Source organism: Xiphias gladius, chromosome 11 (assembly GCF_016859285.1).
Source record: "Xiphias gladius isolate SHS-SW01 ecotype Sanya breed wild chromosome 11, ASM1685928v1, whole genome shotgun sequence".
In the NCBI taxonomy this organism is placed as follows: Eukaryota; Metazoa; Chordata; class Actinopteri; order Istiophoriformes; family Xiphiidae; genus Xiphias; species Xiphias gladius.
The window spans coordinates 6438981-6452422 of record NC_053410.1 but is presented as its reverse complement, the minus strand read 5'-3'; the positions used below and the strand labels follow the sequence as shown (position 1 = coordinate 6452422).

At 39.9% G+C, this 13442-nt stretch overlaps 3 protein-coding genes across 4 annotated transcripts in view; 2 read left to right on the top strand and 1 right to left on the bottom strand.

The window, feature by feature from the left end:
* ppp3r1a (protein phosphatase 3, regulatory subunit B, alpha a) overlaps nucleotides 1–3941 on the top strand; it is a 33107-nt gene extending 29166 nt beyond the window's left edge. Inside the window, exon 6 of the mRNA XM_040138748.1 lies at nucleotides 1607–3941. Coding sequence (XP_039994682.1) covers nucleotides 1607–1654 — 48 coding nt within the window. The 3' untranslated portion in view covers nucleotides 1655–3941. The remainder of the gene's footprint in view (nucleotides 1–1606) is intronic.
* A 221-nt stretch (nucleotides 3942–4162) lies between these two features.
* On the bottom strand, nucleotides 4163–7850 carry pno1 (partner of NOB1 homolog). Its single transcript, XM_040138747.1, has 7 exons — nucleotides 7623–7850; nucleotides 6435–6581; nucleotides 6239–6322; nucleotides 5572–5632; nucleotides 5306–5423; nucleotides 4570–4640; nucleotides 4163–4451 (listed from the first exon to the last, which is right to left on the bottom strand). Exons 1-7 carry the CDS (start codon nucleotides 7818–7820, stop codon nucleotides 4384–4386), a joined length of 747 nt encoding a protein of 248 aa, XP_039994681.1. The 5' UTR covers nucleotides 7821–7850; the 3' UTR covers nucleotides 4163–4383.
* Nucleotides 7851–7871: 21 nt separating this feature from the next.
* Nucleotides 7872–12645, top strand: dnaaf10 (dynein axonemal assembly factor 10). 2 transcript variants are annotated; one of them, XM_040138744.1, is made up of 9 exons: nucleotides 7872–7981; nucleotides 8306–8399; nucleotides 9195–9295; nucleotides 9555–9685; nucleotides 9808–9909; nucleotides 10314–10429; nucleotides 11073–11207; nucleotides 12168–12265; nucleotides 12408–12645. In XM_040138744.1, exons 2-9 carry the CDS (start codon nucleotides 8352–8354, stop codon nucleotides 12613–12615), a joined length of 939 nt encoding a protein of 312 aa, XP_039994678.1. In that variant the 5' UTR covers nucleotides 7872–7981; nucleotides 8306–8351; the 3' UTR covers nucleotides 12616–12645. The 2 variants fall into 2 exon arrangements, with proteins under 2 accessions (XP_039994678.1, XP_039994677.1); XM_040138743.1 differs by having other exon boundaries at nucleotides 7906–8399.
* Nucleotides 12646–13442: the final 797 nt, after the last annotated feature.

Here is a 13442-nt window from a genome sequence, read left to right as displayed (position 1 = left end):
TTTTTATTATGAGCAGATGGCATTTATGACAGTTGAGGTACCGAACACAGTCATTTGGTAACTATGTGCTTCAGTTTTATTAATTGTAGGAGGATCTGTGCCATCTAGCAAGGACTGTTTTGTAAGGGTATCGACCCGAATCGATGCAGAGAACCAAGATTTAGCCGATATTTGACTACATTGCTGTGATTCTGATTGAAATACCAGCCTCACAGTTGAGATAGAAAGCACATGGCCTTAATTATCTCCTTTTAGATCAGAGAGGAGAGCAAAGTCTTCTCTCAGCACAATTAGCAGTCTCCTGTTAGGAAGTATCGTCAGTATAACTTGTCTCTCGTCGGACCCCAGTGGAGCCTGCTTTGCTCGGAGACATTTTCTGAAATGAAAGGCGCCAGTTCTAGCTCTGACAGACACAAGGCCCACATTTGACGGCTGTATCTCCGGAGCCTTGAACTAAAAAGGCTCTCGTCCTTTGCGAGTGTGTATTTTCAGGATGGCGCAGGAGAATATTACATCCTGTTTTTTAACAAACCGGCGCTGCTCAAACACTTCAAGGCTCAAGGAGGAGACTGCGTGACAGGATTTCTGTCTCGTTTGTAATTGTCCTGATCTGAGCAACTGCAACAAAGAGGGTGTAAAAATAAAGTGGGTATAGAATTAGATTTTGTCGAAAGGCTGGCAGCCGTAAAAGGAAAGAGTATTTACACCTCCAACAGATTTGAGTGGTAAAACGTAACTGTAAAGTGGTCCTGAAACGATTTGTTGATTAAAGCGGCACCTTTGGTTCAGTTTACTTGTTATTTAATGTTAAGGACAGAGGCTGGAGGATACAGTAACCTTGGCTAAGTTGAAGAGTGAGTACTACTCAGCCTGTGAAAACAGTATGTCTTCTGTGGCGCTGGCGGAGATTTCCAAAGCTTGAAGAAATAACCCCAATGATGGCATCACAATTACTCTGGCTCGAGAGTTGAGTGGCATTATGGGAAACGAGGCATCCATTGCTTTTGGAGCTTGACCCATACCACAGTCTTAAACGTCAGGATTTCTCTTCCTCTGCTGCTTCGATTTCGACTAGACCTTGCTTAATGTGTCTCTTGTGAGTCCCCCGACTTCATGAAACCGTAATACTAAATTTTAATGGACAGTTTTTATTATCGGTTAATTTTTTAAGGCATTTATCCAGGGAAAATGCCAGACATTCTCTGTTTTTTGTTGGTTTTTTTTCTGTTTTATATCCTTTGAAACTCTTAGGCTTTGGACAGTTGGTTTGACAAAACAGGCAATTTGAAGACTTCACCAGTTTTTAGGGGCATTTTTGCTACTTTCACTGTTTTTATAGAGAAGTTGTAAAAAATAATAGCTTAATTGGTGATGAAGATAATCCTTCGTTGAAGCGTACGTAGCAGTGCCAGGGTCCTGCTGTTGTGAAAGCTGGTTCACTGAGTTATCATTAGCTATTAGCAACACCTGTGTTCTTCCTGCTATGACAAGCCAAATGTCTACTTGAAAAAGGGCCGTTCTCGCTGACTGGAGTCCATACATCCCAACGTTTACATTTATCTTAGCTGCCTCTAACAGCACTGGATTAATAAATGTATTTTTCCAGGTGGTCGGAGGTCTCGATATACACAAAAAGATGGTGGTGGACGTGTGAGCGCTCATCCGCTCGCCGAATCTCCCCCTTCCTCCTCGACACTCGCTTTCTCCACCGTCTCTGAAGATCTGCTCAAGACGTCCGGCAAAACGCTCTCTGTGTAACTCAATGGAAGTATTCTCTCTCTCTCTCTCTCTTCATCTCTCTCTGTCCTTCTTTCTCTATCTGTGAAGCCACTTTTTCTTTCAAAAACCATGGGCCTCGTGAAGCCAACTTTGAAGTGTTATTGAACTGTAAATCCTCTCAATAACCCGGTCGTAGCACTTTAAGAGACTGAAGGACAGCTATTTGTCTTTTGCAAGAGCATCTCCGATTTTGGATGAGAGGGAGAAAGGGGGCTCAGTGAGGAGGCTGGTTGGCTTGTTCATATTTCATCCTCTTTTTTTTTTTTTTGTTAATTGTTATTTTTGATATTTATTTTTTGTTTTTGTCTTTTATAAAGAAGAAAAAAATACAAGTATATCTATGGTTGTCTCGTGAGGGGAAGTGTATAGTACATTGACACTTGACTTACAGCACAACTAGAAAGTAGGGTATGAAGTGCCAACCAGAACATATCCAGAAACCAGTCCAAGTTATTACCTATCATCACTGCTGTCATTCATGCCGGACAAACTGGCTTGTGACACTTTTAGCTGCACGACTGCGAGTCACATTAGATGCAAAACTAAATTTCAGTTTTTACTTTTTCAGCTTACACACAAGCAGTTCGGATTAGACCAGTAAAGCTTCCAGTCACTCTTAGCAAAGCAGTCCATGTCTTTCTTTTTTTGTAATAAGGTTGCTAGTTTTTATTTATACTTAAGAATGTGTTTATATTGTTGGGGATTATCCTCGTTTCCTGTCATGAAATTATAGGTAGATGAATTAATGCCAAGAAAATGTCTTTCCAAAATAATTTGTGGCTGCAAAGTGATACATGGTTTACTCTTGATGAAGTATTTTGCATATAACCGTGTGCATCCATACGGCAATCTCCGATGCAAAGGAATAGCTCTGCACTCACAACAAAAGACATATAGTGGAATCATTAGAGTTTCAAGACTTATATTTAACGTTGAGGACAGCGGCTGGATGGACTTGGCTAAGACCTGAGTGTAATAGTTTAAGAATGAATAATGGTGAGATTATACATTGTTTGTGCGAGTATATAGCGGTTTAAGAGACTTATCTGCAGGCAGGGTTTTTTTATTTTAACCAATATGTGTATATTAGGTAATCAATGTGCTCATCTTCTTTAAAACAGCAAGAGGAGAAGGCTTTGCCCCTGCTTAACATAAGCCCTTCTGAATACTTACCTTTCTCAGTGCAGCGCAGGACGGGTCAGAGTTTTCTTTAACGCAACACGAACACTTAAAATCTTAACACGTTGGCATGATCAGTGTGCAATGGGATAGACTGTATATTACTTTTTTTTTTTTTTTCCTTTTTGAACGTGTACATTTCAAAAGTTGGCTTCTTCTCCCTCTTTCTGTCACGATCACCTCATTTTCTCCCCCCTTCTACCAACTAATACGAACAGGGAGAAAAACGAATTTAACCAAATTTTCATTTCTAAAAGGGAAAAAATGCTTCCTACTATTAATGGCATCGGGATAGCTTTTTGTTTTGCTTTGGAGGCCGACTGCTGGTTTGAGCAGGAGTTTTCAGTCAGAGATGTGAATCTGGAGTGCTCTGTTGTCCCTTATCCCAAAGCTCTGCACGGCTTGGGCCTCCCTGTGCTTGCATGACATGGAAATATATTTTTTGTTGTGCATGTAGATCAATTTTTTGAAATAATCCTCTTGTTTACACATGGATGGTGATGTTAATATATTTAAGACTTTAATGGTATACAATATGGATGTTGCCAAACTTTGGTAAAATGTACACATATTATGAGAGGTAATCCAAATGAACTGAACTACATGTAACTTTTTGTATTTTACCCGGGTCAGGGAGATGCTTCTATTCCAGTGAAAGTTGCATATCTGATCCTGTCTCAAACTGCCACACACTGTACTCAGCTTAAAGGGGAATATTTTTTTTCTTTTTTTTTTTTCTCTTTTGTATATAAGTATTTGTTAAATGCAGTTCTGGCTCTCTGTTCTCTGTATAGTTCAGACCGCGCTTTAGTTTGTAAGTGCTACTTTTTCTCTGAGACACTCGGGTTCTTTTTAGTTTGTGTGGGGATATCTGAAAAGAGTTAAGTTTGAGAACTTTTTTTTTTCTCTTCCCCTTTTTCTGCATGCTGCATCTTATGCTGTGGGACTGTTGGAAACTTGATACTGTATGAAAATTAAATAAAATTTAAATAAACTTTGAAATGTTGAAAGTAAGGGATTTTCTGTCACTCTTTTCTTAAAACCGCATTTCTCTTGAGGATGTTAATGAGCAGAACCGTTTTGCCATAAGCAGACACTTGAATTGTCAGGAGGCAGCATATAGTCAACTTTCAGTATTGATCAATTAGTTCCTGGTGCAAAACCTGACATCTTCTACACGTCACTGACAGAACTGAACTCCATCTTTAGTGGATTTATGTTTTTGTTTATTTACACAAACGCATGCTTTCCGATACCTGCATCCTGTTTATGCAAGTATCGTAACTTTTTCCTCATATTTGGAGCCAACGGAAACACGAGGCCTTTACAGAGGAACCTGAGACGTCGGTCCATAAGGCATTCAACAGTCTTAACATCACGGATCCCAGCGGGAAGAGATAAATACGCACGGCAGCCAATCAGATTTTAGAATCTCTCAGCAGCCCTGCTAGCCACCACTCTGATGTTGCCATAGACCTTTGAAGGTGGACTTCCTGTAAGGGCAAAAGGGTTTGAAAGGTCACTCCTCAGCACTACATATAGATTCAAAAAGAATATTCCCAATATGACATCAGCCATATGACCTACTACAAAAAACAATGTCCTCCTTACCCAAGATTAAGTTACAAATTGCTGTCCGGGCCATCTTGATATTCTGGAAAGATCCCAATATGTGAACTTTTCTGTTGAGAGACATAAAAGGAGTGTTTTGGCTTTTTTTTTTTTTTCCACTTAAAGAAACAAGAAATCAGACATTTCTCTGCAGCTAAACAACTACCACCCACACACCCACACACACCCACACCCACTCTATAGGTACACCAAAAGAGAAAATTCCAGTATACCTGTGAGGTAAGAATTCACGGTTGCTAGTCAATAATTCTATAACACAATGGTATGTTTCTGCATTGAACAACAAAACTTAAATCAATCAGCTCAGTTTTAGAAACGTGAATCCTTCTGCGTCAAAGTGTGAAACTTTTGTTCCCTGTTTTTTCCCCAGGCTTGGTCATTTGGAGATCATTTGATTTGACGTTAGTATTCCATAAACTTTTTACGTTTCTATGGGACATTTGTGTGATGGTTGTAGCAGTGCATGGCAGGAAAGCAAAAACAAAACTTGCAGTGTTCTGGTGGGGGGGGGGCAAACAAACAAACAAAACAAAACAAAAAACGCAATGAAACTGTCTAAATGTTAATTTCATTGCATTTTTGCAGGTTATTGATGAAAAGTGATTTTTAAAAAATAACCTAATGGTGATCAATAATCACTAATCAAATAGTGACCTTAAAATGATCACTATTATCATTGTTCTGTAATGGTGCAGGAATAATTTAGAGTTCTCACGTGTCTGCAAGCACAATGCGAGTCTTTGTGACATTTTCAATGGTGAATTTGGTTTTTCCTCCCTTCCCTGCTATTCTTCCGATGGCTCTGGATAAGTGATCTCCCTTCAGGGGTTTCACTGGCAAGACAAACAACATGGGAGACCAATTAAACACACACCAAGAGACTGGACATTTAGTTCATTTTACAGCAGGGGAAGAAAAGCGGTGATAAAATGTGGAACCGTTTCAGAGCAGACAGAAAGTACCATGGCAGCGTGAACTTACCATCTGTGACATCAAAGCTTTCTAGGAAAAGCTCATCTAATCTGATGAGAGCTAGGGCGTCCTGGGAAGAGAAAGTGTGAGCGTTTTGTCAAACAAAAATCACAAGGTACGAGGGACATTCATGAAACATCAGTTATCAAATATTATGACACTTATCGTAAAGCTAAGTGCTTAGATTTGAGTTGTGTTTATCCAAAGTAAAATATAACCACAGTGGATCTATGAAAGGTGACAAAGATAATACTTAATCGATGAACCTTACATTCCTTTTCTTGTTTTATCAAGAAGCATTAAACTAAGGAATACTCAACAAAAACATATGAACCATAAAATAAAAACTACAAAATTCACTGCAGCTTTTCCAGACTGTTTTCTTGTTGCAGGGAGGAATCGGAGGAACCTTTATTTTATTGGCAGTAGACAACACTCACTTGATGAAAGTCCAACATCAGCAAACCAATAATAAGATCTAGTCCTAATCCTGAATCTCTCCCCAAACTTTATGTTGGCTTGACAAATTCACATTCTGTACAAAAAACAGACTGAGAAATCTGAAATTTGATTTAAAAACAAACAAACAAAACCAAATACAAATACCACAAACGCCAGGCTTCAGCTAAAACAAAAACATGCATAGCGCACCAAAGCCTTCCATTAGTGTACTTACTTCAACCTGGAATCCTAGCACGAACGCTTTAACAAAATCTGATGCTTTTGTGAGCGAGCCGATGTCCTGTGTTTCTTTGCACGTCTGAAAGAAGGAAGGCATATTACACATGACTGTGGGTACCAGAGAAAAACAGAGCAGGTGGACCGTGTTGTAGTGTCAACACTGCTTCAAAACTCGGGCTGCGGAAACTTACTTTGATTTCAACATTCCTAGTTTTGAGGTTGAATCTGACTTGAAGCTGTAGGTTCTCTACAATGGGGGTGAAAATCTTGAGCCAGTTTTCCTTCAGTGGGGTGTACCTGTGAGCTGGGACAGCGATTTTGCGCATCTCATCTGGCCCCTGGAAAACACGTGAAACGATCATAATCATACCGTGTAACAGCATTAACAAAACCTTTAGTTACTTTTAAAAAAAAAGCAAGGCTGCATCTAAGGATTATTTTCCATCAACAATTAATCTAACAATTATTTTCTCAATTCATCTTTTGGTCTGTAAAACATCAGAAAACAGTTCCAGCTCTACTAAAACATTAAATTCATGCATTTCACATTCTGTAGATAATGGGAAAACGTATTAGCACCACTGTGTACATAGGTTTTAAAAAGTAAAGCACACTTGTCATTGTGACGGATTATCCTTTTCAGTGTGTGTGTGTGTTTGGGTCATTTTTTTCCCCAGGCACCCAGAAACCAACCAGAGCTGAAGTGACTGGTTGATAAGTTGACAGACAGAATTAATTGGCAACAAATTTGGTAACTGATTAATTGATTCTCTGGTACCAGCCTTCTGAATGTGAATATTTGCTGCTTTGCAGTTCCCCTATGATGGATTAATACTAGCTTGCCCAAGGTTCTCTGTGAATTTAAATACTTGGCAAACAGAAACACGGAAGTAATCTGATGATAATAATAATAATAAAAATAATAATAATAATAATAATAAATAAAACACTTAACAACAAACGTCCTCAATGTAAACTAAAACAATGAAAGTCTAGAGTTTGAAAGAGTCCCTCCACAAGATGAAGGAAGGAGGACGCTTCATCGCTGAATTTACTTCAGCGGTGCAAAATTGTAACAAATTTTCGATCGATGAAATTATGTAGACCCAAATGATATGTGGTAAACCTGGGGCTTTTGGGGCCCCTGGGCAGTTCTGGGCGAGTGTCAAAAATTAAAACATGCTCAATTCAAGTTGTAGGAGAACTTCAGAACTACACACAACGAAAGGTCATTAGTGCCCCCCCCCCCGTGCTGACTACAGTGGCTTTATTTACTGCGGTCACTGGCTTAACGTGTGACGGAGACAAATGACATTAAATCAGCCCTCACGTTGGATGAGGTTGAGACAACACAGAGAGCAGATGTATCGAGTAGTTACCTTCAGTTTGTCGGCTGAAATCGGTGGAAACTGCGGCCGCTTGCTCGCCACGGGCTCGTCTGTGTCCATGTCCACTCCACCTTGTTCACGCTTTCGCTTCTGAGTCTTTTTGGACTTTACCTTTGTGAAAGAACCCGCGTCGTCTTTACTGTCCGTGGCAGCGCCGGCGCTAGGAACCGCATTTTTATCGGCGTCCATCCCGAAATGAGTTTTAAATCAGTTTAAAGAGTCAAAACTGAGGCGGACTGAGGCCACAGCGGCATGAGGGCTATCCTCGTGCGACGGAAAGGACCCAAACTGCCACATCGTTGGCGCCTGTAGAGTGAAAACGATGAATAATGGTGCCGCAATTGACAAAGGTATCTCAGTGGGTTACTAGAATTTAGTTTAAATCAATAGAATATCCGAATACACTGTCTGTGTATGTCAAAATTTACTTGAGATGTAAACATTTTGTCAGGCATCTCTTTAGGCACCCGCTGTAGGAGGGGCCTTATATGGTTTGGCAGCTAGATACACCGATGGTCGTATGTCTTTTTACTTTTCAAGAGATTTTCAACCGTTTTACAGACTATTTCCAAATCAGCAAAGATGTCATCGCCTCTATCAAAGCCTCAAATCATTGCTCATGTTCAGAAGAGCTTGAACTACACCGTTTTTGACAGTAAATGGATTCCTTGCAGTGCGAAGTTTGTCTGCCTGGGGAACTTTCCGAGAGGAACCGGAGTAATGCAAATATATGAAGTGCAGCATGGAGAGGCTCAGCTTATCAAGGAGGTAGATAACAACTTAACATGTTACTCTTCTTTGCTCTTGTCCCCCTTTTTTTTCTCCCTCAGAGATATATCGTAATATATCTCGCTTATCTCCGGTTTCTAGAAAAGTCTTGCTAGGTTGTTGTCTCCATAGCAACAGGCAACAGAAAGGCCACAATGACCTGTATTAGGAAAAAGTTTTTGAACTCCCACCTGTACTATAATTGTTTTTTAAATGACAGATGATGCTAGAATATAGTATAACTATATGTCGTGTCTTCGAGCGCTGCAGTTTCCTGAGAATTAAAGTAGACATGTTTTTAGAGGAATGTAGCTTGACATCCACCAGACAACAAGGTACAGCTGTATGAGAGTCAACACGAGCAAGTGTTCACCTCAAGAGCGCAGAGAAGCCGTGGGAAATCAGGATTAATCGGGCGGTGTGTCAGCTCGGAAACCTCTTGGTATCACAGCACCGGGGTTCGGATGCTTTCTTGAGGGAAGAAATATAAAACCCTGGAATAGACCCCATTTTGGACTAATAATTTGTTGTCCTAAATGATTGGTTAGTAAGTCAGTGTTTGATTATGTATTGGCAATTTCAATTAAATAAACTTTCACAAACATTTCTAATTTCATACTTGTAAGTCAGTCATACTTTTCCTGACTTACAGTTTTTAATTAGGGTATTTAGGGCATTAGCTCATGACTGAACCCAAAATAAATAGATGGTGTTCCTTCTATACTGCTATTTCAGTGCTTGTTGCATTGTCCCCTTCTTGGAGTTAAACAAAACCTTGCTTCTCTTATATTTTAGGTAGAGAAACCTAAGCCCATAAAGTGCGGGACATTTGGGGCCACCTCTCTTCAACAAAGACACATAGCAACCGGGGATTTTGACGGAAATCTCAATATATGGTATCTTATCCACATCCACTGATGTCACACCATCTGTGTCTTGCCAGTAATGGCATGAAATGAAATGGTGAAAACAAGATTTTAACTGATTTTTTTTTTTTTTTCTAAATTCAAAGCTGGTTTGATTACAATGGCTCAATTGGACAATTTTATAAGAGGCCTCTTAATAGATTTGATAACTGAATTGAAAGTGAGTACACACTGATCTCGTTTTTAAATCTGCTGGTTCATTCAATGCAGATGCTTCTGTTGTCCACAGGAATCTGGAGATACCTGAAGTGCCAGTGTACAGTGTAAAGGCCCACAAAGAAATAGTGAACAGTATCGATGGTGTTGGTGGCCTGGGGATTGGCGACGGCGCACCGGAGATAGTCACTGGAAGCAGAGACGGTTTGATGTCATTTACAATTAAAATCTCTTCAAAGCACAAGTAGATCCTAGAGTGGGTGTTTAAAATCAGATTATCTCATGGTTAAGTTATCTAAGACGTCATTTTCCTTTGGGTGTTACAGGGACAGTAAAGGTGTGGGATCCCAGACAGAAGGATTCACCTGTAGCGAACATGGAGCCAATGGAAGGAGAAACCAAGAGGGACTGTTGGACTGTTGCATTTGGTGAGCAAAATATAAGCTTTCAGGGTTGAAAGAACCTACATCCACAAGTTTTGGATAACCATGGCTGTCCAGTCCAGTTTCAGACACCTTTCCTAGTACACATGGACACACCCTTATAGTAAGAGCACAGGTTTATCCATGGCCTCAATGCATAAAAAGTGGCTGAAGTGTGTCCAGGTTGTGCAGAGAAAGAAACAATACGTCCACTGTCATGCCATGCCACATTCACAGAACAAAAGAATACAAGTGCACAAATGAAAATATTTTCTGTGATCTTTTTTGGGTTTAATATAAATATACTTACCTGGTATCACTTCAGAATTCCAAACCATCTTTGAAAAGGCTCCTGTGCCTTTATTATGAATGAAAACAGTGTTCATTTTCCTTTGACCTTCTCATCACAGGTCACGCCTTCAATGATCAGGACCGCTGTGTTTGTGCGGGCTATGACAACGGGGACATCAAACTCTTTGACCTGCGGAATATGTCTCTACGGTGGGAAACCAACATTAAAAATGGGGTAAGGTGAAAACCTGTATTGTAACGGTAAGTCATAAATTAGTGGTGGGACAGCCCCTGTTGCATGTGATTTTTGTGACGTTAAATATTTTCGAGGGAAGATTTTCCTCTTTATTTAATTAGTCATGTAAGCCAGTGTGGCACCACAGGAAGAAAATTACGACCTTTCAAGAAGAAAACAGGGACTCAAAGTGACAGCGTGATTCAGCCAATTCTGCTCTGGAACACAAAGAGTAGCCCTCATATTGAGAGCTGATGTTTTTATTAGGATAAACTGTCCAAACATACATTATTTTTTTTGTACCGCAAACTGCACTTGAGTCATACGGTAGAGAGAAACAGGGACAGATGTGGAGACAGAGCTGAAAATGACTTACCAACATCATTTAGACTGTCCATAAAACCACAGGGGAAGTCTGAGGTCAGTGCATGGTCCCTTCACATTTCTTACACAAAGCACAGCACTGTTTTTATTTTTATAGTCGTTTCTCTCATTCATCACCTCTTGAATGTAGATGAACCTGCCAGGGTTCTATTATGTCCATTTCAGCACATTCTGTTGCATGGAAAAACTTTTGGTGGAGCCGTGCCATGTGATAAATGCCCAGGGCGTGACTGTTATTTTTTTCTTACATCATGACCAGGTATGCTGTGTGGAGTTTGACAGGAAGGACATCAACATGAACAAGCTGGTTGCCACCTCACTGGAGGGAAAATTCCATGTCTTTGACATGAGGACCCAGCACTCCACCAAAGGCTTCGCCTCGATTTCCGAAAAGGTAATTGACCTGGGTGAAGCGAGCCAGACGGATGTTTGGCTCCTATGTATGGAAAAATGTCAAAAGATTATCATCATTATTGTTATTTTTACATTTGTAAGGTACAGAGGGAGATGGGGGCACACGTCGTTTTGTCCGTTTTCACAGCTTGAAGTGTTTGGAGTTGTGTTTGTCCAACATTCTTTGTGGCTTTGTGACACTGGCCAAAAATGACACTGAGCCAGTGAGGAGAGAGAAGTGTGGCTTTTTGTGGGAAAATGCTAGAAAAACACACTTAAATTGGCATTAGTGCACAGCCCAGTGCACCAAGTGTTTGCTAGGTCTGAGAGATCAGAGGCTTCAGCTTTCTAAATATTTGTCCAGTTCTTCTGAGCAATCAACATTTGGCACATCCAGCCATGAATCATAAGGTTCCACCAGATATTTATCTAAAATGAGATATCAATGTATCTCTAAAGACGAGTCTTAACACATGACTGAGGCCATTCGATTTTTTTATTATATTATTTTATTACTATTATAAGCTCAAAACTATAGATAACAAATTTGCAGCTAGGGGATTTAAAGGCACCATTTGCTATGTTTTTTCATAAATTTTTCTTAAGTGGGATACAGTTTTTTTTATTTTATTTATTTTGCCATTTCAGCATATTTATGTGTTGAATTACTACATTGTTTCTTGAAATCAGACACATTGGTTTCAATGAACTCATTAACAATGTTCCAAGTCTTTTTCTGGAAGTCTTCTGTACATGTACAGGCAAAGTACTACGAAGTAGTGCAACAATTTTGACAGTAATTACACAACAGCAAGGCCACATTATCTGACCCTCATTAGATTAAAGTGGTTGAGAGTTTTTCAACACAGGTTTACAATGTATTGAAAGGTGCTAGGAATGAATTTTGCCATTACCGGTTTAATTGTCTTGGAAAGTAAATGATCCCTCTTCTTTATTTTAGGCTCATAAGTCGACCATCTGGCAGGTCAGGCATTTGCCTCAAAACAGAGACATCTTTATGACTGCAGGGGGAGCAGGCAACCTACATCTGTGGAAATAGTAAGTGATCCATCTTTAACCATGACAATGTTTAGTCCCATTTCAGTATGTACTCATTGTGATGGTTGTTTAGAAGGAATCAAGTTTTCTGATTTACTATAAACTGTTAAGGATTTTTGTTGTGTTTTGGTATCATTTCCAGTGAGTATCCTGCTCAGAGAAGCAAGAAGGACTCAGATGGCATGGATGTGGGCGTAGCTGGCACTGTCAACCTCTTACAGAACGTCACTCTTTCCACTCAGCCAATCGCCAACCTGGACTGGAGTCCTGACAAGCAGGGCCTGTGTGTGTGTTCAGGCTTTGACCAGTCTGTCCGCGTGCTCCTTGTCACCAAACTCAACATGGTGTGAAAAAACAGACTACAACAAAGACTGATGGTCTGCACAGCCCGGTACAAAACAAGATGTGACTACAGAGATACACCAATAGTGTTTAAATCACTGCCTTTTTGTGAGGCTGAATTGTACCTCAGATCATCAATCTCTGGATTGATGATCTTTTATTTGAAGACAACAGTTTCCTACTGCGGGTCTTGGCGGCTGTCCGTCTACATTTTGTACAGCTGTTACCAGTCATTAGATTTATCTTGCCAGAAAAGCATTTAACTCACATGAACTGGGAAATCTTTTGTGTGGGTCATGGCATTTTATCTCTGTTAAATGCTTTCCCAGAATAATATGTAGTGCTTGGCTGAGCCTTGGAGGCAATGTTATACACTAGTGCAGAGAAATACCCCTGTAACACAATGATACATTTCCAATACTATCGAAAAGCCTCTGTTAGGATGGATAAATGAGTCACACAGCCTCTGGCTTGGAATAATGCTCTAGGGATCAAGATTTAATTTCTTTATCTATTTCCATTTTTGTAGGATGCTTATTGAAACACCTGACTTTTGTTGCACTGTTGGTGAACGTTGTACTCCAGTTTTGTCTATTGTTAAAATTGTCACTTTTGATATGACATTTTAATGAGAACTCTGTTTTCAAATTAAATTTGCTTTTGAAGGAAAAAAATGAACATTTTCTCTCAGTGCCCTCGATCCAATATGAAAGGCTTATGTATGACATCAAGAGTAAGTGAAGTCAAGAGAAGTACTCTTTGTATGTACACAGGAAGTGTCTTGTCCGCTCAAGACAAATGATGTGTCTTTTTGATGTAGAGTAAGCAGTCTGTG

Excerpts from the sequence above, each read along its gene's own strand:
- pno1 (XM_040138747.1), bottom strand. The coding sequence starts at position 7,820 with ATGGACGCCGATAAAAATGCGGTTCCTAGCGCCGGCGCTGCCACGGAC. Across the intron at positions 6,582-7,622 it reads TTTCAGCCGACAAACTGAAG|GGGCCAGATGAGATGCGCAA; the intron begins GTAACTACTCGA and ends CGTGTTTTCCAG. Across the intron at positions 4,641-5,305 it reads CGCATTGTGCTTGCAGACAC|AAAAGTTCACATATTGGGAT; the intron begins GTGAGAACTCTA and ends GTCTCTCAACAG.
- dnaaf10 (XM_040138743.1), top strand. The coding sequence starts at position 8,214 with ATGTCATCGCCTCTATCAAAGCCTCAAATCATTGCTCATGTTCAGAAG. Across the intron at positions 9,686-9,807 it reads AGTCACTGGAAGCAGAGACG|GGACAGTAAAGGTGTGGGAT; the intron begins GTTTGATGTCAT and ends TGGGTGTTACAG. Across the intron at positions 10,430-11,072 it reads AAACCAACATTAAAAATGGG|GTATGCTGTGTGGAGTTTGA; the intron begins GTAAGGTGAAAA and ends CATCATGACCAG.